Here is a 23,890-nt window from a genome sequence, read left to right on the forward strand (position 1 = left end):
GTTTTAAATACAAATTTGAACTGCTAAGGAATGCTGTGATGGACTCTGGGAAAGTGCACATGCTGGCTGCCCAGCTCAGGGCAGGATGACTGGATCCACTCCAGGTCTCACTTACCAATACTCCTCTGGTTCATCTAACACTGAAATTTTGGTGTCACTGTGATAGCAGAGCAATGTCTAGAGACCTTGGTAGTTACCATGCCTGTGAACATGAAGGCAACACCAAAACTGCTGAAAGGCATGTTGAAAAAGGGCATCATGCTGGTTGGTGCATGACAGTGCTCCCCAGGTGGACCCTGCCATACTGAGAATTTGCAGTTTTGTGGTATGGGTAGAAGCCCCACTGCATTTCTGTGTTTGGGATGAAGCTGCGCCCTTGCCTATGGCTGGGGAGCTGCCAGGATCACTCTGCTGTGGCTGGTTGCTCAGCAACACCCTTGTAGGTCACAGGAGCCTGTTTTGGTTGCAGAAAGATGGACAGGAGAGTAGACCTCTCTAATGATCTTTTGAGTGCTGCTCTGGTGACTGCTTTCCGTTTGTCTCTGTTTCAGCTGACTGGGATTATTCAAGGCATGGTGGATGGGCAGCCGAGCCTCCAGCAAGTGCTTGAGGTAAGCAGAGTAACCTTTAGTTCTCAAACTCTGACCTCTGGTCCTGTAGTCCCCTCTTCATCTCTTTCCCTGCACCCTCCCCTTGCTGAGAATCGAACCGCGTAATTTGACTATGATTACAGCTTCATTAGAATAACATTTGCTGTCACACTGGTGACACACTGCTGAAATTATTGAACCATTGATCTGTCATCTCCAGCTGTTCATGTCAAGGGTGCTGACAAGATATCCAAACTCCTGCCAGTAGATAGGAGAAGAGGCGATTGTTTCTTGAGCCAGTTTTAAAGCACCACGACATGGCTCAAGACCACTGCTCCTGGAGATTCTGCTTTCGTTTCTTTTCCCCTCCCTCGACACTTTATTAAATTATTTTTTTCTACCTATTTAAATGCTCAATAATACATGTAGTATAGAAAGAAAATGCCTCTGAAATCTAATCTAAAGGATGTGTGAATGCAGATACAGCCCTAATAATACCATCTGTTTAATTGTGGAATTCCTAGAGCATTTAAGGCTTAATTAGCTTGGAAGTATTTCTCCATCAATAGATTTCATTGGTAGTCAGATAGTGAAGGAAACCTCCGCAAGCAGAGCCTACTTGGGCTGCAGGTTGGTATTTGATGCGTTGTCTCTGTCAGGATTTCCACTGCTGTGTTACCTAATTGTTCCTAATCAGAATAATTGCAACAATTGCTTATCTGAGGAAATCAAATTAAAGGCATTAAAATCCTCCATGGAGACCGTACTTGATGGGCGCTCACATCAGGGAGTTTAGAAAGGTTACCAGTGCTGTGCCCAAGTCCAGGCAGGCTCATGAGAGCCTGTCGGCCAAAGGGAGTGTGACTGAGAGGCTGGATGCTGCTTTTCTGGGGAGTTTTACTGGGAGGGCTGTTGTACAATCAGTCACAGGGAGAAGCATCGGCTCCTGGCAGGAAAGGCTGTGGCAGTGACATGAGACTGAAGATGGTGCTCTGCGGAGGTGATGTCTCACATCCATGCAAACCCCCAGCTCTCCAGAGAGCATATTGCAGTCTTGCTTGTCCATAAACATATGGATGTGTGTTCTTGTTTCCCCCAGGAGGGAGAGCCCTCTTTGCCTAGATCACTTCTGGAGTATTCCAGAAAATGGTTTGTTCTGTTTCTATGGAAGCTTCTTAGAGCGTGGAAACACTTATGTAGAATTTTTTTTTTATTTGGACAGAAAAGGTGTTCATACAGCAGCATGTTTGTAGGTTAAAATGAGATTCAGGTCAGGCAGCTTCTGAGGCATGCTGGTTTACGCAGGAGTGAAAGGTGTCAAGCAAGGGAAAAGAGGAGGGATTTCTGTTGCTCAAGCATTGAAAATGCTGCTAGTGAGGTTGCATAATAACAGCTGATTGCCTGCCACTGCAAGATTTTGGGCACGTAGTTTGCTAGTTTTAGCTGGAATAAGTGTCTGTGCAGGGCTTCTGTCAATGCAGGGTGTCTAGTCTAGGTTAAATCCTTAAACCCTGAGGTGGATTGCATCCTCCTGGTTAACATGGCCCATTTCTGAAGAGGAAACATCTGTCCTTGTGGAAAGTTGATCAGGAATAGTGGGTCCACTTTAAATCCACATTACCCTGAACAAGCACTTCTTCAGAACTACAAGAAGGAAAGAGGGATCCAGCCTGGAGAGGAAGGGGACACCCGGCTTTGCTTGTTACTGCCACACAGTGCCTATGTGTGCCCAGCCCTTCCATTTTTTCCCCCTTCCCATATTCCCCCAGTGCTATATGAATTAGAGTATGTTAGCAATGCTGTGGAGGAGGGATGCCATCTCAATATACCTGTTTTTTCTCCTCACTGGAGAGGGACACAAGTTATGTTCCCTATGAGCCTCTTTGGTACGGGGAGAGGAGAAATGCCAGGCAACAGCACAGTTTGTATCGTCCCGTTAACGCTGCACAACTTTCATCCCTCCACAAGCAGAGCTGCTGCAATGTCTGATAAGATCATCTCTCCTCTGGTTGCCTGATGTCTCCTATCAGAAATCTTCAAAGGTCCAAACGTGCTGTTGTTGAGATGGCAAGCAAAGAGAGAAGAGAGAGAGAGAGAGGTTGGATAAGATCACAATTTTCTTCTCTCTTGATTGCAAGCAGCTTATCTGAGTTTAACTGTTGTGGCTCGGCCTGTCTCTGCAAAACTCATCCCCTTTCTTGCCTTCCTTTCAGAGGGTTGACGAGTGGATGGCAAAGGAAGGCCTCTTAGATCCCAGCGTCAAGTCGATTTTTGTGACCTGTGGAGACTGGGATTTGAAAGTGATGTGAGTATGGGAGGGGAGGGAGATTTTCCTGGGTTTTATTGCTCCATGCTTGGCTGTAGTGCATATGTCTTTGTTCTTGCAAGCCTCCAACTGTCCCTAGTCATTGTTTCTTAGGGAAAATGTTGTTTGCCATGCATAATTGGGAGAGTTTTTTCAGAATACAGGTGAATGCTGGGCATGGTGCAAGATCACTGCCTAGGATATTCCCTATAGTGAGTGAAGTTTTTCAGAACCACAGGAAAGGTTTAAACTGGAGCTTTGTGACATTTTGCCTATTGTCCAGTATACTTTCCAAAGGGACGGATATTTCTGAATGCATACATGGGATGATCAAGTGATGATCCCTACCTGACTTCCTGCACTTAAGGCTTTTTCTGTCATCTTGGCACAGTAACTCAATGGGAATCACACAGTAGTCTTTGGAACAAAATACAGGCCAGGTCTGGCATGCTCCAGTGGTGTTCTTATTGTTACGGTTACCTTCATCAGCTGGGTGAATATCTGTCAAGTACCAGGTAGGGACCTGCACTGGGATCTGCAAGCGTCAGTGTATGTGCATGTTTTGTTAGAAAAACAGCTAGGCCACAACCTAAAAATGTTATAAGAATGGAATTAAATGTCCAAAAATTAAATTAGTTCAATCTCGAAAGTGTTTGCAGATCAGTGTCCTATAGAGCTGAATTGCCTTGGATTTGTATAATCTTGCTTCAGCTTTTCATTTCCCTGTGGTGCTGGATAAAGACTCCTGTTGTTATCACACCAGTAAAGCATGGGCTTGACACATCCCATCCTAAACTGACAGCCACAACTCATTAGTAGTGTTACTTGGTTTTCACTGTGACATTGGTTTCCTCAAGCTGGAAACCTAAATAAACTGCACATAGTCTAGGAGCAATCAGCACCAGTTCTTCCCTGATGAGCGGTCTTTGCAGAGTGGCAGCTCCTTGCCTTTTCTTGGTGTAATTAGTGAAACATGAGATATGGGGTCCAAAGCTCGGTACAAGCACTGTGGAGATGAGAAATTTGCTCCAGACAGGGGGGTGGTGTTTGAACTTTTGAGTCAGAATCTGGGTCTCTGCTCAGGCTGTGTCCAGAGCTTATATATATTGCAAGTTCCTGTGTTAGTTGCTTAAATTAGGAGTGAGTTATTTTTCTTTATGTACATGTTTAAGCTTCTGTTAGAGACCAGCACAGTTGCTGTGCTAAACTTTTGTTTCTCATGTATTCTGTTTTCTTTGTTCTTTACTCCTGTATTGCTATTGTGAGAGTCCAATTTACCACTTTGTTGATGGTTGTGAGAAACCAGTTATCTTTGCTCCAAGCCCATCTTTCCATTGCTTTTGCAGTGGGCTGTCAAGATTCCCAGGTAATGACATCCTAACTTGGTGTCTATATGGAAAGAGCAACCTGGATGTGTTGGGTGGTTTTTTGGTGGGTTTTTTTTTGGGGACGGGGGTTTGGGGTTTTTTTTTTGTTTTTTTTCTTTTTTTCTTTTTTTTTTTTTTTTTTTTTTTTTTTTTTTTCCCTTTCTCTTCTTCAGAGCTCAACAGCAGGCAAATAGAGGTAAAGATGAGCTCCATTTCTGGTGAGCCATAGGGGTTGTGAGGTGAGCTGGCTCAGGGGGACATGCTGTTCTGGAGATACACTATTCACAGTTTGCAGTGGTCTCTCGCATGGATTATCCCTCACTAGTCAGCTGGAAAAGAAGACTCCACTCCTGGCCATGAGGTTGTTGCGAGTGGTTCATTTCTCCCTCTTCCTTTTAAAATTTTTTTTTAAACCATTAACTTCAGAATTCAATCCTGACGCATCTCCAGGGCAAGGCAGAAAATACATTCTGTGTTTCCAAGTACATGGATAGCAGGAGTCTGGCTGCAGCCGCCTGGTGAGTAGCACATCACGCTGCTCCATCGCCGATTGGGTGCTGCAGCGTGTAGCGTCACATCTGATTAGCACCGTGCCGGTGGATAAAGCTTGAGTGAGGACTCCCTGCCAGCTCTGACTTGTCTCATTTCCCATTACTTTTATCCGTCACCACAAATGCCGAGTCTCCCTCCTGAACTAATTAAGTTTGCATGTGTTTAGACACATTGCCAAATAGGGTTTAGCAAAGCAGAACTGAGCATCTCTTTTTAAAGAGAGAAAGCAGAGAGCTGAAACAAGGCTGTTTAGACACCGAGACAGAGCCTCAGAGCATCCATGAGGTATTCCAGGGAATCACCCCATGCTTCCCTGCAAGACCTGCAGCGTAGCTGATGCCCTTTGCTACCATGTTGAGAACACACATTGGTCACAAAAGGCATTGGGGCAGTAGGAAGGGAGGTGGTGCTGTTTGTCCACATTTGGAGGAGTGTCGTTGGAAGCATTGCGTGGTAGAAACCTGGCTGGGTTCCAGAGGAGTTGAGGACACTGAGGTGAGTGCAATGCTTCCTGGCTTAAGGAGCCACCACTTGTGGCTTCTAGCTCTGCTCTTTGTTTTCTCAGCTTCCTTAGTAATGACAGCTGCTTGCATAGCTGCAGTCCTCTTACCCATGCCTTGAATGGCTTGGAGTTCCTGTCCTCCACTGTCCTCAGCTTGGCTGGTAAACCATGCAGCTTTGTTCCTGGCCTCTCCAGCAGTGACCTGGGCATTTAGTTTGGCTTCTGTCTGCATGTGCTGTTCTAGAGCTGAAGGCATGGTGTCTTCTGAACTGACCTGTCTACATGAGGCCTTCCAGTAGGTATCACTGGTAGGTCCCAGGGAGGAGTGGGATGAGCAAGCTGAATGTGGGGAAGTGGCTGTAACGAGGAGGAATCTTCAAGCCTGTCAGTGTTGGATATAGGGATAAGGTGGGGAAATAGCCCTGCCGAAGCCAGGAGTTGCAATGTGTGTAGCACTCCCAGCTCATACAAAAGCACCAGAGGAATAGTGATTGTTAGGATGTTGCTCTCTGCTGATGGTGTCTGGCACTGCTGAGTCTGCAGGATTCAAGATGTAAACTCAGCTGCTAAAGGATCAGTACAGACTCTGCTTGGCTCAGGGATCTTCAGGAAATGAGGCACTGTGTGGGTACGGACTTGATTGCTCTTGAACACTGGAGCTTCCTTGGAAGACCACAGAGCTGTTTGTCTTCCCTCAGACAACAGGGAGCACTAGTCACAAGGAACTGAGATCCCAGAACACCAAGCATCTGGGAAAGGCTTATGGAGGTTTAGCATGAGTCAAGGTCCTCGGCCATACTGCCAAAGGTTTTGTCATGGGTGTGGTGCACCATCAGAAGGTGCACCTTTGGAAGGATTTGGTTGCTGCTGGAGAGAGTCCATTGTGTGAGAGGGCTCCTAAATCCTTTCCTGGCTGTGCTTGGATCAACCTGCTTTCAGTTCTTGGTGTCTGTGAATCAGGCTGGAGTCGGGGAGACAGCAGCTCTCCTGCCAGCCCTCCCCTTCCCTCTTGTTAAGATGCAATTTCTTTAATGAGGAAAACCTCTTGAGTAGGAACATCACCTTTCTTGAAGGCTTGTCCTGACAAGGCAGTTCAAGCCGACAGAGTCGCATATCAACTTCAGCAAATATCAGTCACTCATTACAGAGACTCTTCTCCCCCCCACCCCCCAGCAACACCCCTCATTCCCAGACAAGGGAATGAATCACACTTCTGCTCTTGAATACATCATGACAAGTCATGGTTCTAATGAGAGAGGGCCATTCATTCTGGGTGGAAAGTTCCCTGTGTCGACTCAGAAATGTTATTAATTAAAGAGAGCTACCTGAAGCAAAAGATGAAAGGAGCACCAGACCTGCCAAGCTAAAATATGAGTGGGGATACAGCCTCGTTATACACACGGTCCTCAGGCCTCTGCATGCTCAGTGGGAGGATTCCTTTAGCCTGTTGCAAGGAGCTATAGTCCAAGTTTAACAGCTCCAGGGATGGATTCAGATACCTGATGTCATCTGCTTTAGTGCTTGGACCTCATTCTGCACCTAGGTTGGAACTGACACTAGTCATTAAGCAAATAGCATTGATGTGGCATTGGGTGGCAAGGGTAACGTGCCTCTGAAGGGACTGAGGGAGCTGCTGACTGCAGGAGACAGGCTTAGTGAAAAAGAGGGTACTTAGTATCTGCCAGAGTTGAGCCCTTGTAATATAAGCTCTTTAGTATAGTTTATCTCTGCTGAAATGTCAAATTGCTTTCCTCTGTGTATGGAACCAGTTTGTGGGCCTTAAACACAATGTGAATTAATCTTGGCAACATAAGAGGCATTTTTACCATGTGTTCATAGATAAAGAGTTGAAATACGGTGAGGTTAAGTGAGATGCCTGTGGCAGTGCAGGCAGGCAGAGGCAGAGCTGAAGTCTTATGTCCCAAATCTCAGACCTGCACCATAATGTCAGAAGCATCAGTTAATCCTTCTCCTTTCAGATTTGGATTGTTCTGTAAATGCACTGAGCATAGCTAAAAGTACATGCAAGCTTTGGTCTATATAACTCTGACATGAAGATGCTTGTACTGCACTTACTGTGGCTGATCAGAACATGCTAATTTATGTCTTCACAGGAAACTACTGCTCAGAAGTTTTTTATTTTCTTAAATAAGTGTTAAAAGGCAAGTACTCTCTAATATAGTGATAAAACACAGTGAAGTGTCTCGAAATGTTTATAGCCCTTGGTGCTTTTCCTAGGTTGGATATTAGTAAATTCTAAGCAGTAAATTATACCATTGCTTAATTTTGTCTTACTGTTTTAATTCTTTCCTTGCAAAGTTACACAGGCTGGGAGCATGCTTGTCTTCTCAGAACAGCTCCAAATGTGGCAGTGGGTTGCTCTTTCCAGACTTCTGTCCTGTCCTGTCTGTTTTTGAGATCAGAATTAGATCATGAATGGAAAAGAATTGGTTAGTGTCCTCTGTACGTGCTGTTCTTTATCACGGAACCAGGAGGGGGTCGGTAGCCTCTGCCTCAGAGAGAAATCGCAGATGGCCACTGACTGGAGTGAGTGGGAACGCTTGGGTAGTCCTGAGGAAAGGCAGGAGAAAGCATAGGGTGGGCTGGCTGTGTGGCAGCAGGGCAAGAGGTGTGTTCAGAGTTGAGAGTAACAAGAAAGATCTGGTAATGGAAAGATAATGTAGTCATCTGCATTTAAAGCTAATACAGCAATTCCTTTCCACCAAGATCTTTGGATTAGCTTGGTGGTGTTTTTTTAGTGGGGATCATTTTGCTGAACAAGCCTATGCTGTATCTCTTCACATGGTTACACTGGCTGAACAAAGAGTGTGGTGTGAACTACAGTGAAGGGATGGGACTGAGTATCCAGGGTCAGGAACCTTTTGAGTCAGATTTGCTGATGGAGTTGTTCATGTAATTACATCCTAAAGTGCTTTGCCAGAGCTAAGCAAGGGAGCCTTGTGAGCACTTACAGGGAATGGCACTGACCCCATTCACTTCTATGACCCTGCAGTCCAGCTTTTTGTTTTTAAAGAAAATGATATCACTTATACAAAAAAATTTTGGATTTTAAGATTCCCCCTCTGTACACTCCTACTTAAAATGAATATACCAGACTTGACTTTTGTTACTCTTATGTACCAGTTACCCTGGCTGACTCCTGTTCTTGTCTTTATTTGAAGTAATTGGTTGCTTGGGCTTCTGCAAGTTACATTGTCCTAGATGTCTGGGAATGCCTTTAGGTTAAACTTTGGACATGAAATCTTTGCATAGGGATCATCATGCAATGGACTGTCACCTTCAGGTCTGTTCTTTATCTGGCACATCATAGCAAAGACATTTGTCATAGTCAGGGCTGTAGTGGCTACAGATTTATTGAGCTGTGGTACCCAGTGCACTCTGGGGAGCAGGACTCTGCTACTTGGGAATTAAGATCAAAGAAGTTGGAAGTAGCATAAAAGATGATGGAGAAACTTACAAATAAATTTGCAGTGTAGGGGAGAATGAGACAGGCATTGCATCATGTGCTTTATTTCCAGCACTGAACCTTTGGGATGGAGTAATAAAGAGAGAAGGTAGATTTTCTACCCCTGGGTGGGTAACTTAACTCAAGCCGTTTGAAAACAGTCACATTGAACTGGATGTAAATCAGTGGTCTCAATGTCATCTGCTCACAGAGTAGGGAACCATAATTCCCTCTGCACCAGAAATCACTAGGGTGAATTCTGTGTCCAGTGTTTTAGTGAATTCAGGCAAAATGGTTTCAAAATCAATGGATCTATAATGGTAAAAAACACACCCTTGGTTCTGTCTGTATGAGAGCCCCCTAATCACAGTTTAGGATTGTGGTGATTCTGTGCCTTGGGGAATTGAAAAGCTGGTTGGTTTGGGACTGTGGAGGACAATCAGTGGAGGGCTGTTTGCTGTCTGAATTTTGTTGTTTGTAGCATGTGTGAAAAACAGGATTAGCTCCCCAAAGTGTTTGTTTTTTCTTAAAACAGCTTAATTTTTCTAGTGTTAGACAGCCAATTTCATGCTGGATCTGAAACGTCAGCTGTCTTCCTTTGGATCCCAACTCTTCTTACTTCACAGCTGAAGCAGAGCAGTTGCGTGCTGGCACCAGTGCTGCCCTCTCAGTGGCTTGGCTGGGAGAGATGTGCTTATGGCTCCTCTGCCTAGAGAGCTCTGCTTGAAGAATACTGCCAGCCTGGGAGCAGCATCCTTCCTCTTTCACTTGCTCTGCTGTGTGAGTCTATAGCTTTCTTGAAAATGTTTTATTTTGGATGTTTGTTTCCTGTTGGGAGCCATTTTCCTGGATGGGTTCAGTCTCTTTCCTCCTGAAGCTCCTGGCTGGCAAAGACCTACTGGGCCATCTTGAGGTCATCCCTGGTATTTTCCCTCTAGCATATCCTCATGTGCCTTGTCTAGTGACACTCTGTATCCTCAGGAGTGGATGACCAGGTGCATGCAGGACTTGGGAGGACATCAGAGCTGCAGGCTAACTTTTTGAGCCAAGTCCATTTCATGTTGGAGTCACCTTTTTTGGTGTTTGGCCCAAGTGCTGCCGTCAGCAGCCTGGCACCCCAAAGGCAGGGTCATGTGCTCAGATGTTGATGTGGAGCAGGTGTGATGTGAGGCATATGGAGGTGCTAGTAGAAGAAAGCAGAATGGAGAAGTCTGTGAGAAGAATACAGAGGAAGCAGGGCAATGTCCTGGTAGGGTTGTGTCTGGGAAGCTCATACTGCCCAGGACTTTATCCTGCCTTGGTCCTACCAGTTTCAGCTCTCCTGGAGCAAGGGTTTCTCCTCCTCTCTGCCCAGCACCTACATCCTGGGACACCCTTCATTTTTCCTCCGTATGTGCCTTCTAGTCATCTCTATTTTCCTTGCTTCAGTTTTTCCATTTGAATGTTGAACCAGGTTTCAGTGTTGACTGTCAGCCAGCATGACACCGTCTGAGTTCAGTTCCTCATCCCTGCCTGAAGTCATGTCTGTCCCTGCAAACCAGGTAGATGGAGTAGGCTGGTGGGAGGTTGCCAAGACCTCTCCTCCAGCTCACAATGCTCCCAGCTCTGTAGAGAACTTTTACGTTTTATGGACCATTTAGCTTCCCAATGGTAATCTTAATTCTTCACAGCATCTATATGCCATTTCTTGGTTATTAAAAAGACCCCTGAAAAGGAGCTGCCCTCTAAGTCAGAGCTCTTCCATGCAGGTAATTGCAGGAAGGTTTTCTTTAGACTGTGAGGCTTAATATTTCCCAACTCTCCTTATGCTAAGAGGACAAATTAATATCCAGGTTTCCCCACAGCTGCAGAGACTGACCCTTGTGCACCATCAGTAAGCAGGCATGGGAAGAACACTTACGCTGGGAGTAGTTCAGTCATGGAATTACTCTGGAGGAAGTCCACTTTATTTCTTCACAGAGCTCAAGAGTGCTTTAAAGTTGTCTGGCCAGGTGGCTCTGTCTTTCATCTCTGCATCCTTATTTCGTGTGACACTTCAGGTGCCAAAGTAGCCTCCATTCCTTGGGGGCCCAAGCAAGCACCAAGTTTACTGGGAAAGGAGTGATTACCTTGGACTGACTGACAGGTCAGCCAAAGGTTGGATGGATGGATGGACTGGATGTGGTTCAAGCAGAGAAGTTCTTCGTCAAGTCACTGTGCCATATATGAGAAAACAGAGGCAGCAAGCCATTAGACTGTGTATTTCAGGTGTGAGGAAGCTGCGGACCTCCCCTGGCATTGTGAAATGCCAAGTAAAATGTTACTGCCATGCAGAGCACAGCAGTGTGTTGGAATTAATGAGTCTGGTGTAGGAAGAGCACATGTGAACAGTCTGGAGGGTTAATGTGTGATGGTGATAGGCAGGGGTTTGTCATCAGGATTGCTGTGTTTGGGAAGCACATTCTAATGGCAAGACCAGATGAAAAGAAATTGGCACTTGCAAGGAGAGCGCTAAAAGTCATCAATTGCCAAAGTTGTTTTGCATTTGCTGCAGGCCTGAAGCAAATTGCTGGCTTAAGAGGCTCTAAGCACCTGGGTCTTGCACTGGATTTACAGGTAAGGTGAAATTGAGAAGGGGCTAAGTAATTAATTCCTCTTCTTGTGACCAGGATGGGAGATGATTCTGACTTGCCACTTCTCCTCAGAAGTTGCTTCAGAAGCTAGTAAGGACTCTGGTTGTGAAACCCAGGAAGCAAAGAGGATCCCTGGATGCCTGACAATTCCTTTTCTCTGTTGGTTCTTTCTTGCAGGCAGCCTCGGGCTGCCTGTCTCTTTGTTAAGAGAGTGACAGCAATGTGACACCGTGAAAATAATTACTAACAAATCACGGTGGTGACTGCAAACAGCTCGCTGTCTTCAGAGGCATGTCAGGGAGCATTAGAGCAGGGCCGTGGGAGCAGCAGAGCGGCTAGGGGCTCTTTCTCTGCTCTAGGCTGAGGGAAGATCTTCGGAGACCTTTGGCGCCTGCTACCCCCCACATCATTCCTTCCTCGTTGCCTCTTCCTTTCCTCCCTTCCCTGCCTTTGCCATCAATAATTAAGCCCATTAATTTCACAGTGAGTTTAGAAAAGCTACTAATGGTAAGACAGGGTTTCTGCCTTCACTGGATTCCACAACCAGACGCAGAACAATGAAAAAAATTCTGGAGAGGTATCATGGACAGAAGCACATCCAAGCTGTGTTTTCCATCTTGCAGTTCTCATGTGTTGCCCTGGGCTGTAATGTTTATTAGCAGAGTGCCCCTAGGAATTCATGGGCTGCTGGTACAGTTGGAGAATGGCTCATGTCCTTGCCCTCAGGAGCCTTCAGTCTCAGTGAATCTGAGATAGGTTTGTATTTGTGCAGAGCATCATGGCAAACGTGCAGTTACCTGGCATGTCCAGCAAAAAATGTGGGCAGAAGAATGAGGATGTTCCAGAATACAGTAAAGATGATGCCAGTCAGTGTGACTGAAGCAGGTGAAGACAGTCCTTCAGGGAATAAGGAGTGGTCACATGTGAGGAAGGTGGCTGGTACCATATAGAACAGCTGGGAGAGTTTCTGCAGGGATGAGCCCCTGTGGCTGTGTTGGGAGTGGGAACCCTTCTACAGCTCTGCACAGAGTCTGAGGGAAGCTCCCTCTAAAGCCTCTCGTTATATTGATATAAAGATCCTTCAAAGGGCAGGTCTATCAGAGATACTGATAGGAAACTGGAAGGCAGCTGCTGGCTGAAGTGTCCTTCAGCAGCATTGATAATCAAACCCCTGGACAAGCTTTGAGAGGGAGCTCACAGCCTCCCCTCCCCTCCTTGTTCCTGGTGGTATTTCATGCACCAGTTTGTGAACAGGCCCTGCCATTTGGCAGGGCTGTAAGGGGAGGCAGAAGGTGCGGATGGGAGCCTGCTCCCAGGCGCCTGCTCTACTGTGCAGCCTTCATTCCCATTCCCTTAGTTACTAAAGTGATTTTCCTGACTGTCACATCTGTAAATAATGTTGCTGGCGTATCTAGCTGGATGCAGAGTGGCGATGGATGGGGGAGGGCTGGCGCTGAGGGTGGCCGTAACAGCCCCTCTCCCCGACTCATACAATATTTATGCAGGGCTGGGAGTCGGCGGCACTGACCTCTGGGTCGTGCTGTTAAACAGCTCCCGCAGCCCCTGCATCCTAATTGCTGCACTTGTCCTTTGCTCTGGAGGATTCGCTGCTCCTTCTCTCCTGCGAAGCAAATACTAATGGCAGCTTGTGCTTGGAGGTGGGAGCAGTCTCATCCCCACAAGGAAAAGACAAACTTGTTTTCCCCTGTGCATGTGTAATTTGCACAGAAACCTATGCTAGGACCCTGCTGCCAATGTGCCAGTCTCCCCAGTGCTGACAGCATCAGAGCCCATGAAGCTGCTGTGCATGCAATTTTGGGTTGTATATCATCATAGGGCAGAGGAAGGTGCTTTACCTTTTTTCAGAAAGGCTCCTATTAGGATTTCTCTCTTTCCTTTAGTGGGGAGTGGGAAGAAGAAGCAATCTCAGAAGTCAGTTGAGAGTAAAATTGGGTGATGTGGTGCCAGAGGAAGACAGAGATGGTGCCAGGAAAGAAGAGGAGTTCAAACAGGGTCACAAAACAGAATGGCATCTTTTCTTGTAGATAAATAGTCTGCTTCAGTGTCTGGAAAAAGAGGCGATGCAGAAGGCTGGAGACTTCCTCTGTGGATGAGGGACTCTTCCCCTTGTAAGTGGTACAACCATGGCTGAAGGTGGAGACAGACCTGGCAGACAAGGGTTTTCAGCTGATTCGAGTGGTTCAAGAAAGCCCATAAGACAAAACTTTTGATTGCTAGAGCCGCGATGGCTTTCCCCTGTGCCTTTTGGCTAGGCACTGTTGTGCTTGGGGTTTCACATCAGGTGTCTGAGAGTCCAGTGACCTGACTGACCACCCACGTCTCTTATCCTGCCTTCCTGTGTTGGCAGGTCTCCTCTGTGACTGGGAAAGTGCTGTTTAGACTGGAGACTAATGGCCTTTAAGTGACATGATTGTATTATGTTAAGCGTCTATAGGCTTTACCATTAGGCACTAAACAGTTTATGACTCATAGCAGAGAAGCCCTTGTCCTGAAGAGTTTAAATGCTAAATGGTCCAGACAGGCAAGGCTTGGAAGAGGCAAGCTTTACTCCTGCCTGTCGGAGAGCAGATCTAAGGAAGGCCTGGGACAGTAGATGCTTTCTTAGTTTAGAGGAGCACCTTGGCTCTAGGTGTGTGTGTTCAGGTTTCCTGGGTTAAAATACTTCTGCAGTGGGATTTGTGCAGTGGGAGGAGAATAATATTTAATTTTAGCTTAATTTTTGTGCATGTTTTGGTTTTGAGGGGGCTTAGACATGATGTGTTGCGGGTACATTCATTTCATCAGATACATTCCCTTACTCAGTGCGTAATTACAGTGTTCTACAGCAGGAGTCCAAATGCTCCCTCTTAAAGCAGCTAGTATGCAGAGAACCAGGGCATTACTAAATTAGTGTCTATATGAAAGACATATCAAGAGACAGAAAAAAGACACATGTTTTGTGTAATCAGGCTCTGCTGGAACATAATTTGCAGAATAATTTAAATAGAGGTATCTAATCCAACCACCTGTTCAAAGCAGAGCTCACTTCACACTTAGATTGGGTTGCTCTGGGTCTTCTCCAGATGAGTTTGAATGTCTCCAGGGGAGGAGATTTTGCCACCAATCTGTTCCAGTGCTTTATTAACTGAATGGTGAAGAGTTCTTCCTGATGACAAATTGGACCTTCACCTGCTGCAGCCTGTGGTCGTGATGCATGACTTTCACTGAGAAGACAGTATTCAATTTTGTACACTCCTTTTCATAAGATGCTGTATAATGCCATGTTTAGTAAGCAGACAGACTCTCACACCAAGTTTATGTGTAAAAATCTGTTTGCAGGGGTTTTTCATAGGGTCAAGTTCCCAAGGCTAGGGAGGCGGCCTCAGCCTTGGAGACTTTGCAGTTTCTCTTTTCTTGGGAGCAGTGTCATGCATTACTGATGTCAAAAGGAAGTCCATCTAGTTACTCTCCGTGTCTGGAAGGGATGGTGAGAGCATTTCCTCTAGCCCTCCACCAATCTGGAGTAGTGCAAATCTTCTGCCTGCTGTGCTTCTAATCTCAGCAGAGCCATGGAGCCAGCCAGCTCTGGTTTCCTGCATGGTAATTAAGTACTTATTTAAAAATCAAGAAGCTCACTTCTGATCCTACTATTCCTGGCTGTTTACAAACTCCAGGTAGAGTTACTCTGGATTTACTCTCACATGCCTAGCAGCAGAATCAGGCCCAGTAAATAGAGCTATGAATCTTTTTAAGAGAAGCTGTTAAGAGGTAGCACATAGATTTATTGTAGCATCATGTGTGTGCAATTGTTGATGAACATCTTCTGTTGGAGGCTGAATACCTGCTGTGTTACAGCCTTGCTTTTAATGTTGAGATAGCATCTCTGCCAGCATCTCGCTGATGCACAGACAGATACCCGTAAAAGGGACAGATCTCACTTGGTGTTAAATGCATTCATGTTTCATTAAGGTTGATGGCAGTGGAAGGCACACAGTGCTTTGCAGGACGAGCGAGTCACAATGAGCCACTTGCCCTATGTGCTTTTTGTGGCAGAATTATGTCCCTAGTGTATACATTGCTCTGGCTGCAAAAGGCTAACACCCTTTTCCATTCACTGCCTAGCAGCTCGGAAAGCAAGGGTCTTGAGGTTCTCTCAAATTTCTTAATACCCAGCAAAAATTTAGAGAATAGGAATCACACTGTTAGCATGTGATGGGTATTCAAATATTTCAGCCAATGCTGCTATCAGTCCCAATTGTTAAGGCTTGCAGCTTGCCTTTTAGGCTTCCTAGGCAGGAGGAATTTGTCTGGTAGAGAGAGAACGCAGCTCTGTCCAGAATTGGCATTACAGAACAAGGAAGAAGATCTGAAAGTGCCAGGTATTAGCCTTGCTGCTTAGCGTGTGGTTTTGGCCTCATTACACTAATCCAATTAAAGATTGATGGGCAAAGAACACACACTCCAGTGAAGGGGTTTGTGTGGCAATTGCCTTCCTTCCTGGGCATCTGGAGTGGCCTAAGTTTTGTTGTGCATCACCACACCTCCTCGGGCCCTGCAGACCCACTGGTGCCTCCAAGTGCCGTGGTGTGTGCTCTTCTCCTGCATCGTGTCTCTCTTATTACTAATGGAGCATGGATGCATTTTAGCTGCTGGTCAGCCCTCATTAATATCCAGAGATGACAGGTTGACATTTGTAAAGAAGACTTGCATTGACCTTCATGTTGTGCATCGGTGCGGTTGCCATACAGTGCCCTGTGTGCTGGATGCTTCTCCCTGTGCTGCCTCGGGAATGCATTTGTGTTAGCAAAGGGACCGACTGCTCTGTAACCCTTTACTGCTGTCAGGAATGCAGGCAGTGTGTCTGGCTGGATGTCTCTGCATCCCTCTGCTCATTCCAAGACTCATTGCTGTAGAGCCTCCATCCATCCCAGTGAACAGGATTCTGGAGGGTGTTGGGATTGCACTTGTGGCTCCTTGTGGAAGTTTGTTATTTGTGTACTGGGGCCTTAATGGAAGACAGCTTTATGCCAATACCAATGACCTATCTTCTTCCTTTTCCTGGCTCTTGTCTGGGAAAGCAGCAGAAGAAAAGGCTGTGCTGCCCAGGCATCCTGAGTGCTGTCAGTTGCCTGTCTCTCCCCAAGCCCACGCCATCCTGGCTTGAGGACTGCTGCAGCCTGCTCGACAATGACATTTATTAACAGAGGGGGCTTTGAAAAAAGGCAGGCTGCTCCTGCAAAGGCTTCTCACTGTAACTCTGTCTCCTCTCACCAGCCCGTCTGAGGCAATGGCTGCTGGTGTTGAAATTCATTAGTGCTACCTGACAGGCGATGGAGGCTTGCTCTGTCTGTTCCCACTTCCCTGCTCTCATGTCCCTGCTTCATGCATGCTGATATTTAAAGGTGATGTGTGGCTTATAGGCTTGTTGCACTGTGACAAGTCTGGGGGTGGTTGAGAGAACTGAGAGGGTGGAAGGAAAGCAAAGAGGGAGGGAGATGGGACCTGTCTCAGGGTTTCTGTGAAAGCCCAGGGCTTTTCAGACCCTCTCCAGATGTACTGTCTTTCCACAGCTATTGCTTGTGAATTTTAAATACAGCCATGCAGGTGTGGTTTGTCCTGCACTGATGGGGGGCAGAGAGAGATGGCAGTGTGTGTGCTTGGTGAGAGTGGGGTGCAGTCACCTGGCAAGGGCTTATCTGGTGGAAAGCAAGAGCAGGTGGGCTACTCTGGCCTCTTGGCTGGTCTGTGGGTTGAGAAGTGTGTGAGTGGAGAGTCAGAGGTCTGGCAGGGGGTTTATGCTTCACTTTGGACAGAAGTTTGCACTGAGTGGCAAATTGGCTCCAGCACTGAGGAGACACCTCCATGCCAAAGCTTCCGGTTACACAGGAAAGTTGTCTCAGTCTAACCTGAATTACTGGGATGAGGGAGTTGGGGTTTGGGGATTTTTGTGGAGGTGTATGTCGGCATGCTTCAGTTTTTGTAGGCTGCAGCATGGCTTGGGCTGTTCTTTGTGCCTGGGCCACTCTACTGTGTACGGGTGCTGTGACATCGCCCTGACAGAGGCCTCCTGGTCTGGCACTGTGGTTCTGGCAGCCTGCAGCCACCTCTTTGGGAGGGTATGGATCTACCTAAACTGTTTGGAATTCCTAGCTTGGCCTCATCTCACATAACTGCAGGCTAAATGCAGACAGACACAGCTTTACCTGATGTGGTGCCATTTCTCTGCTCAATCAGTTCAAGTGCCTTAGCATAGATGTTATTCCCTTGCTTGCTTATGCTGTTGGGAGAGGACACCTAAGTTTTCCTCTTAGCTAGGCAGACATGCCACTCTATATCAAAACAGAGCAACACCTCTGAGCTATGTGGTCCAGAGCATTGACCAGCCCTGCTTTGAACGAAGGGGTCCAGCTGAGGTGGTTTGACATCTCCTCTCTTTTACCATGATGCCGTTGTGTGCTTCAGCATCCAAGCAGCTTCCTTCTTCAGTGAAGGATTTCCAGGGCAGGAGCCTGCCAGTGCAGGCCTTTGCAGCCCAATGCACAGGTATTGGCCAGGACACAATTAAAATGTTCTGCATCTCTTGCAACACAAGGTCTCCAGAGGATGGATTTTTTTGGAAGGTTAAGATCAGGTCTGTAAACCCCAAGATTTAATGTCCCTTTATCTTCCCATAGAGGAACTTACTCTTTTAACTGCCTCTATATCAATACACCCAATACTTGTGTAGCAAGTGGCCCAATTTCTTTGTCTCCTGACATCCTGAACCCAGAAGCAGATGGACGTTAACCAGCTCTGATTAGTTGGGAGAATCAAGCATTAATTTTTTATACGCCAGAACCACCTGAGTGACGGAAATCAATTATGGCTGCCCCTCCCCCTTCCATATTAATGTGCTGGCTCTGAGCAGAGATGGAGGGACCTGTTGAAATGAGAAACCCCTATTTCTTCGTTTGACCCTCTGGATAATTAGGGTTAAATTGATATGCTATCGCACTGGTGACACATTTTATCTGCCTCTGTTTGTACAAGAGGATACAATAGTGGAGGAAGGACCAATTTGTGCCCTGCTTTAGCTAACCAGACTGAGATAAAAGGTGTCACTAGAATGATAACGTTCTTGCCTCATGCTCCTTTATTGTTGCTCAATTTGCCTTTTTTTTTTTTTAATCCCGTTCTTTTTCTTTCAGTACCCTTGGTCATATTTTAACTCCATGCCATCGCATAATGACGCCCTGCTAAATGTGTGTGGAGATAGGCACCTCTGGCTGACAGCCTTCCCTGATAACCAAATTCCAGCCCATCCATCACTAGGCTGCTCTCCTTAACTTAAGGAAAGTGATAACTAAAGCAAGGCCGTTTATCACCGCCGAGCTATGCTCTTCTTGCTGCCTTGGAGAGAGCTGGCTTCAACAGCAGAAATGCAGCCATGTCTCCTCACCTCCAATTTGCATCCTGTTCATCTCCAGGCCCTATTTACCCTGCAGGGTGGTGAAGCAGGGTTGGATGGAAGTCTGAGCCTGGGATGGTGAAAGCTCTCTGAAAATGGTGCAGAGTTGCCACTGCTGACCATGGTGGTGGTCTAAGACAGACTTAGACTTGCTTAGCTGGTGGAGGAGAGTGTGCTACCTGGTGTCACTTGCTCTTCTGCTGAAAGCGGATCTGCATTTTGGGAGCAGGTAGAAGTTAATGAGCTCCCATCTCTGCTTCTGGGAGGACAGAGCACCAGAGATGCATCAGAGGCTGGAAAACCCCACAGCCATTTTCAAGTTTCTCTGTATTGAATGTAGTTTGGCTGATGGGGTGGTTTTTGAAAGCTAGCTTCGTTCCCAAGGAACAAGAGCTTCAGTGTTTGGAATGCCAGTTAGACCTCATTCAAAAACTGAAGGATCATGGGATGTTGAATGCAACAAAATGTGCTATCATTTCTCTTTTCCCTTACCTGAGGGATGGCCAAATCCTGAGTTCTCTGCTAAAGCAAAGCTTGACTTTTTCTTACCTTTTTTAGTTGTTTTTTTTCACTGCCCTCAGTGGGCAAGTTTGGTTCTGGCAAGAGCAAGAAGCCGTACTGAGCATAAAAGCTTATTTATCAAATAAGTGAATGCTTAAGTGAATGGTGGCTCTCATAAACAGACATACTTCCTTACAGGCCATGGTACTTCTGTTCCCCAGGACAGCCACAAGTGTGCCTTATTTAGTTCAGGCTGGAAAAGATGATAGAGAAACTCCTGCCTAGTCATCAGGATGAAGAGTGAGAGGGACTACTGCAGGTGACAGTCTTGGAGCTGGGGAAAAGATTTTGCAAGGGTATTTTCCTCCCCATAGCTACTGGGAAATGTGGGTCCCACACAGTGAAAGCCCCTGGTTCCCTGTGCCAGGAGTGCTGCATATTCAGACTAGGCCAGACCCATACAGCAATCCTTTGTTAATCCTTGCTCAGTGGATGTGACCCCAGTGGCTTGGAGCCACCAGGACTGCATCTTCCAGCTCAGGGATAGACTTAGGTTTTGGTCTGTGCTGCTGACACCCTGCCCAGGTTGTAATGTGAGTATTGGTCTCCTGATGCTTGAAAAACTTCAAGCCCCTCTGCTGCTGACAAGAAATGAGGGGAGCACAAGCTTGGAGGGGGAGGGGGAATGTCCTGAGGTCACACAGCTTCACAGGCAGTTTCTGGGGTTGTTACTTGTTTGCAAAAATGCATCATTTATTTAGTTGACACATTTATTTGGAGCATTTATTTTCTCCAATTAAAGACCCACTGTCCAGCGCCCAGGGCATACTGCCATCAGTCTCAGGGTGAAAATAGAACCAGACTGTCCAGTTTGCCGGGCCTTTTGGTCCCACAGGGATGGCAGTGCTTTAGATGTCATTCGTTGCACTGGGTGGTTTGCTGTCAATTCCTATAGCTAGCAAGAACAATGCTGCTCTCACTTCTTCTGGGCCCATCCTGATGTTAGGTAAATTGATAATTTTTCTTCTAACTGGACCTAGTCTGAGACCTGTATTAATGAAAGCCTCTTGGGTTTGGAGGGGAAACTCATTTTTTGTAGCATACCTTTTGCTATCTTCTGTCATCATCCTCTCTAGCTAAACATGAACATGAAAGAGGTTGAACTAATCAAGTGCCTATATATAGATCAGTTGTTTGTTTTAAATGGTTCCGTTTCTTGTGATCTTTCTTGATTTGGGCACCAGTAAAAAGCAGCTTTCCTGGAGAAAGAGCTTTCTCAGCATGCTGCTTGGGGATGGTTGGGTCTGTTCGACTAGGGGATATCATGGACATCTGTGTAATGGCTGTAAAATGCATGGGGCAGGCTGCTGTTTGTGTGGCAGTGTGCAATTGTGAGGAGTGACTCCAGGTGCTTTAGTTCAGTGTGATGGTGTCAGATGAGCTGTGCCCAGGGATGGGAGTGTGCTGTCAACTTGCACTACTTGCCCTCCAAATTGCCGTGGCCCTGCTCCTTGCAAGCTTGTTCTTTTGACAGCCTTCCTCCTTTCAAAGAGATTCCTCTGGACATTCTTATTCAAATGTGTTTGTGCAATTTAAATGATTGGTCCTAAATCATCACATGTACATCTTCTCAGGACCAGGCATTTGACCAGGCATAGAAAGTCTATTAATTTCTTAGCCTAAACAGGGCAAAGGTAACTACACAAGTGGGTCCCAGTGTGTGCTGGCTCAGTTGGCCACATATTCCCAAGAGATTCCTCTGGATGTATTTCCCAGCTTCCTTCCTTTTCTTTGTATAGAAATGGAGGAGTCACCAAGACCAGACTGCTCTGGTACTGCACTATGCTGGGTCTCACATTATCTACAAGTGCATTATCTGTGTTGCTCCTTCATCTCCTTACTTGGGGAAATGTCTGAAGAGATGCTTCTCTGTTCACCAAAGGGTTTGGAGCTGGGCTGACCACTCAGGTACTGCCTGTGATACTGATGGTGCACCTTGGGGTGTTTACCTTGTATCCACTTCTCACCAGAGCTTGTTCCTGTATTTCAGTCTTGAGTCTGAGGACTAGTCTGGACTATTCACTCTTTCCTCCTTGGAGAGCAGAAGACTGCCCTGGACATGGTGGTTTGTGTTCAGATGTTTGAGTAGTTGATGCTGGCACTTATAGCTCTGCCTCCTCCCCTACAATCTTCTCCCACAATCCCCATGTGCCTGAGGATGTTGGGAGATTCCCCACCCTCTCTGTTGCAAAAGCTGATTTCTGGGGTTGTGACTTTTAACATGCACAAACAGCGCTAATTTAGTCATTTATTTAGTTGACATATTTATTTGGGATGTTCCTTTGCTTCACTTAAAGATCGTGCGACCAGTGCCCCAGGCATGCTCAGCAGTATGTGAATGAACAAGATCCATCAATTACTCTTGATCAGATCAAAGTGGCCAGGAAATACTCACATAACTCATGTCCCTGCACAGGCTTGGCTGGAGCCACATGGTTTGCAACTCAGCATTCCCCGGCTGAGGGGCACATCCTCACTCCCCTGCAAACACACTGGGATCAGCACAGTGTGGGAGAAGCAGCTGTCCTGAGGTGCAGCTGTCCCTTCAGGCAGTCCTCCTCCCTTACTGATGCTGTTTTGTTTTGAGCCCTATTCCATCGGCTTGCTGTAGGAGGGGAGAGGATCAATACATGTGCTCACAGGTCTGACTGCTGTGCTCGCATCCCTAGTGAGACAGTGTGCACCACCTTGTATCTTCAGAGTTGTGTCTGCTCTCTTCTTCCAAGCACCTGCTTGGAAAACAGCATCTGCTTTCTTAGTGCACAGCATTGCTATCAAAAAAACGAGTACTTTAGTACTTCCTAACTTCCTCCATATCTCTTTTGATGTTTTAACCATAAAGGCCAAATGGAGAAGCACCAGGGCATGACAGGTGAATTGTCAATTCTTCTGTCTGCTCTGTAAGCTTCTGGCAGAGCAGGATGGTTTTGCAGGGATTTGAGATGGGTTTGCTTAGCCAAGGACAGCCTGGATACTCCAGTCATGTTTGTGTGTTAGCCAATGTGGAGAAGAGTTGAGTGCTGCACTTGTACACAATTGTTCAAAATGTGTAGTCTAAAAGGTTTCAGCAGCCTGGATGTATATAAGTCTTAAGCCAAGTTGTACTCTCATGAGATTTTTTTTCGCCAAGAGCTATGGTGTTTCTGATGTGCAGCATGATGTTACAGCAGACTTGAGAGTCTTTTCTGTCTCTGAACGAAATGCACTTAAGAAAACAGAGTTTGTGTTGTCAAGACAGTGATTAAATCAAACTTGCTCTCTCTCTCTCTTACAGGTTACCAGGACAATGCCAGTATTTAGGGCTGCCGGTTGCTGATTACTTCAAACAGTGGATTAATCTGAAAAAGGTACTTCTGTGCAAACTGCCATGGTCCCTATCTCCCTGTCTCCCTCCTCCCCTTGTCCTTCACTTTTCCTCTTTAAGGAGGTATCTAATAACTACTGCTGTTTTGCATTGAAATGAGTTATTTTCTCAGAAGCTGGGCTGAGCGAGTCCTCCAGCTCCCTATTGTATCTCCTCTAATAGAGTCTTACTGTACTTGATGGGATGTGTTCTGCAGCTGGGGAGAATCCCATTGTGGCAGGCACAGTGCAATGTCTCTGCATAATATTGGGACACTGTGAGACCCGTTTTCAGTGAAGGTTGTGTTGTCACCAGTACTGCTGACTTTGTTTTGTTTTGCAGCCATATAAGGCTCCTGGGAGCATGGTTCCCGTCAGATGAAATTCCAGTTAATAAATGTGGAAATACTCCAATATAAAAATCAGCATTTCTCTTTGTGCCATGGGGAAAGGGAGCTGTCTCAGCAGCACATCCAACTAAGAGATCAGTGATCACTTTGCTAAGCAAAATGCCTTGGACTGAGTCTGGTGCCTTGTCTTTCGCTCCGCACCTTCACAGGGTAGTTAAGGAGCAGCATGCTGTGCATCCACAAGGACTCCTGCACTCATCTTCTGCTGCTTCTGCTGCACAGAAAAACAGGGTGATGCCATAAGTCACAAACCATAGTGGGAAGAAAAGAATAGTGTGATTACAAGCAGGAGCAGGGTGAGGGAGGAAGCTGTGGTCTGTGCACAAGAGAATTTTGGGGTGGCCCTCCTGGTTAAACCTTTAGATGAGTAAGATTCCCTTCCCCCATCCAATTTAGTGCTTTATTTGGGTTTCTATGCCTTTTCCTGGTAATTAAGGGTCTCAGTAAGCAGAATTTTCTTATAAACAGCTCGTTGTTCTTGTGGGCTTTTCTTTTGTCCTTTTATTTATTTATTGTTTTAAATGGAAGTGTGAGTGACAGGCTGAGCAGACGCAGAAGGACAATTTGCATGATCTGTTCCGTCAAATAGGGTAGAACATGAACTTAACAAGGGATGCTGGCAGCACATTCCTGGCTGAACTTGTCAAAGGGTCTTGTATTTCCCTGCTGTCAGAGTAAATCTTTTGGCTGATTGCTGGTCCTTGGTAAATGAAATCTGAAAGCACATTGGGGCATT

The 23,890-nt window shown here is 46.3% G+C and overlaps 1 protein-coding gene across 5 annotated transcripts in view; it reads left to right on the plus strand.

The window, feature by feature from the left end:
- Nucleotides 1–23,890, plus strand: part of ERI3 (ERI1 exoribonuclease family member 3) — a 131,104-nt gene that overhangs the window by 29,275 nt on the left and 77,939 nt on the right. For 4 of the 5 annotated variants that reach the window (XR_010744218.1, XM_066325005.1, XM_066325007.1 and 1 more), the window contains exons 4-6: nt 552–611; nt 2,804–2,895; nt 22,677–22,749. Coding sequence is in view for 4 of the 5 variants with exons in the window: in XM_066325005.1 (XP_066181102.1) it covers nt 552–611; nt 2,804–2,895; nt 22,677–22,749 (225 nt within the window). In the remaining variant the exon portion in view is untranslated. Of the gene's footprint in view, nt 1–551; nt 612–2,803; nt 2,896–22,676; nt 22,750–23,087; nt 23,207–23,890 lie in introns of those variants that run through there. The other variant, XM_066325008.1, reaches the window with a different exon arrangement.

This window comes from Sylvia atricapilla, chromosome 9, assembly GCF_009819655.1.
Source record: "Sylvia atricapilla isolate bSylAtr1 chromosome 9, bSylAtr1.pri, whole genome shotgun sequence".
In the NCBI taxonomy this organism is placed as follows: Eukaryota; Metazoa; Chordata; class Aves; order Passeriformes; family Sylviidae; genus Sylvia; species Sylvia atricapilla.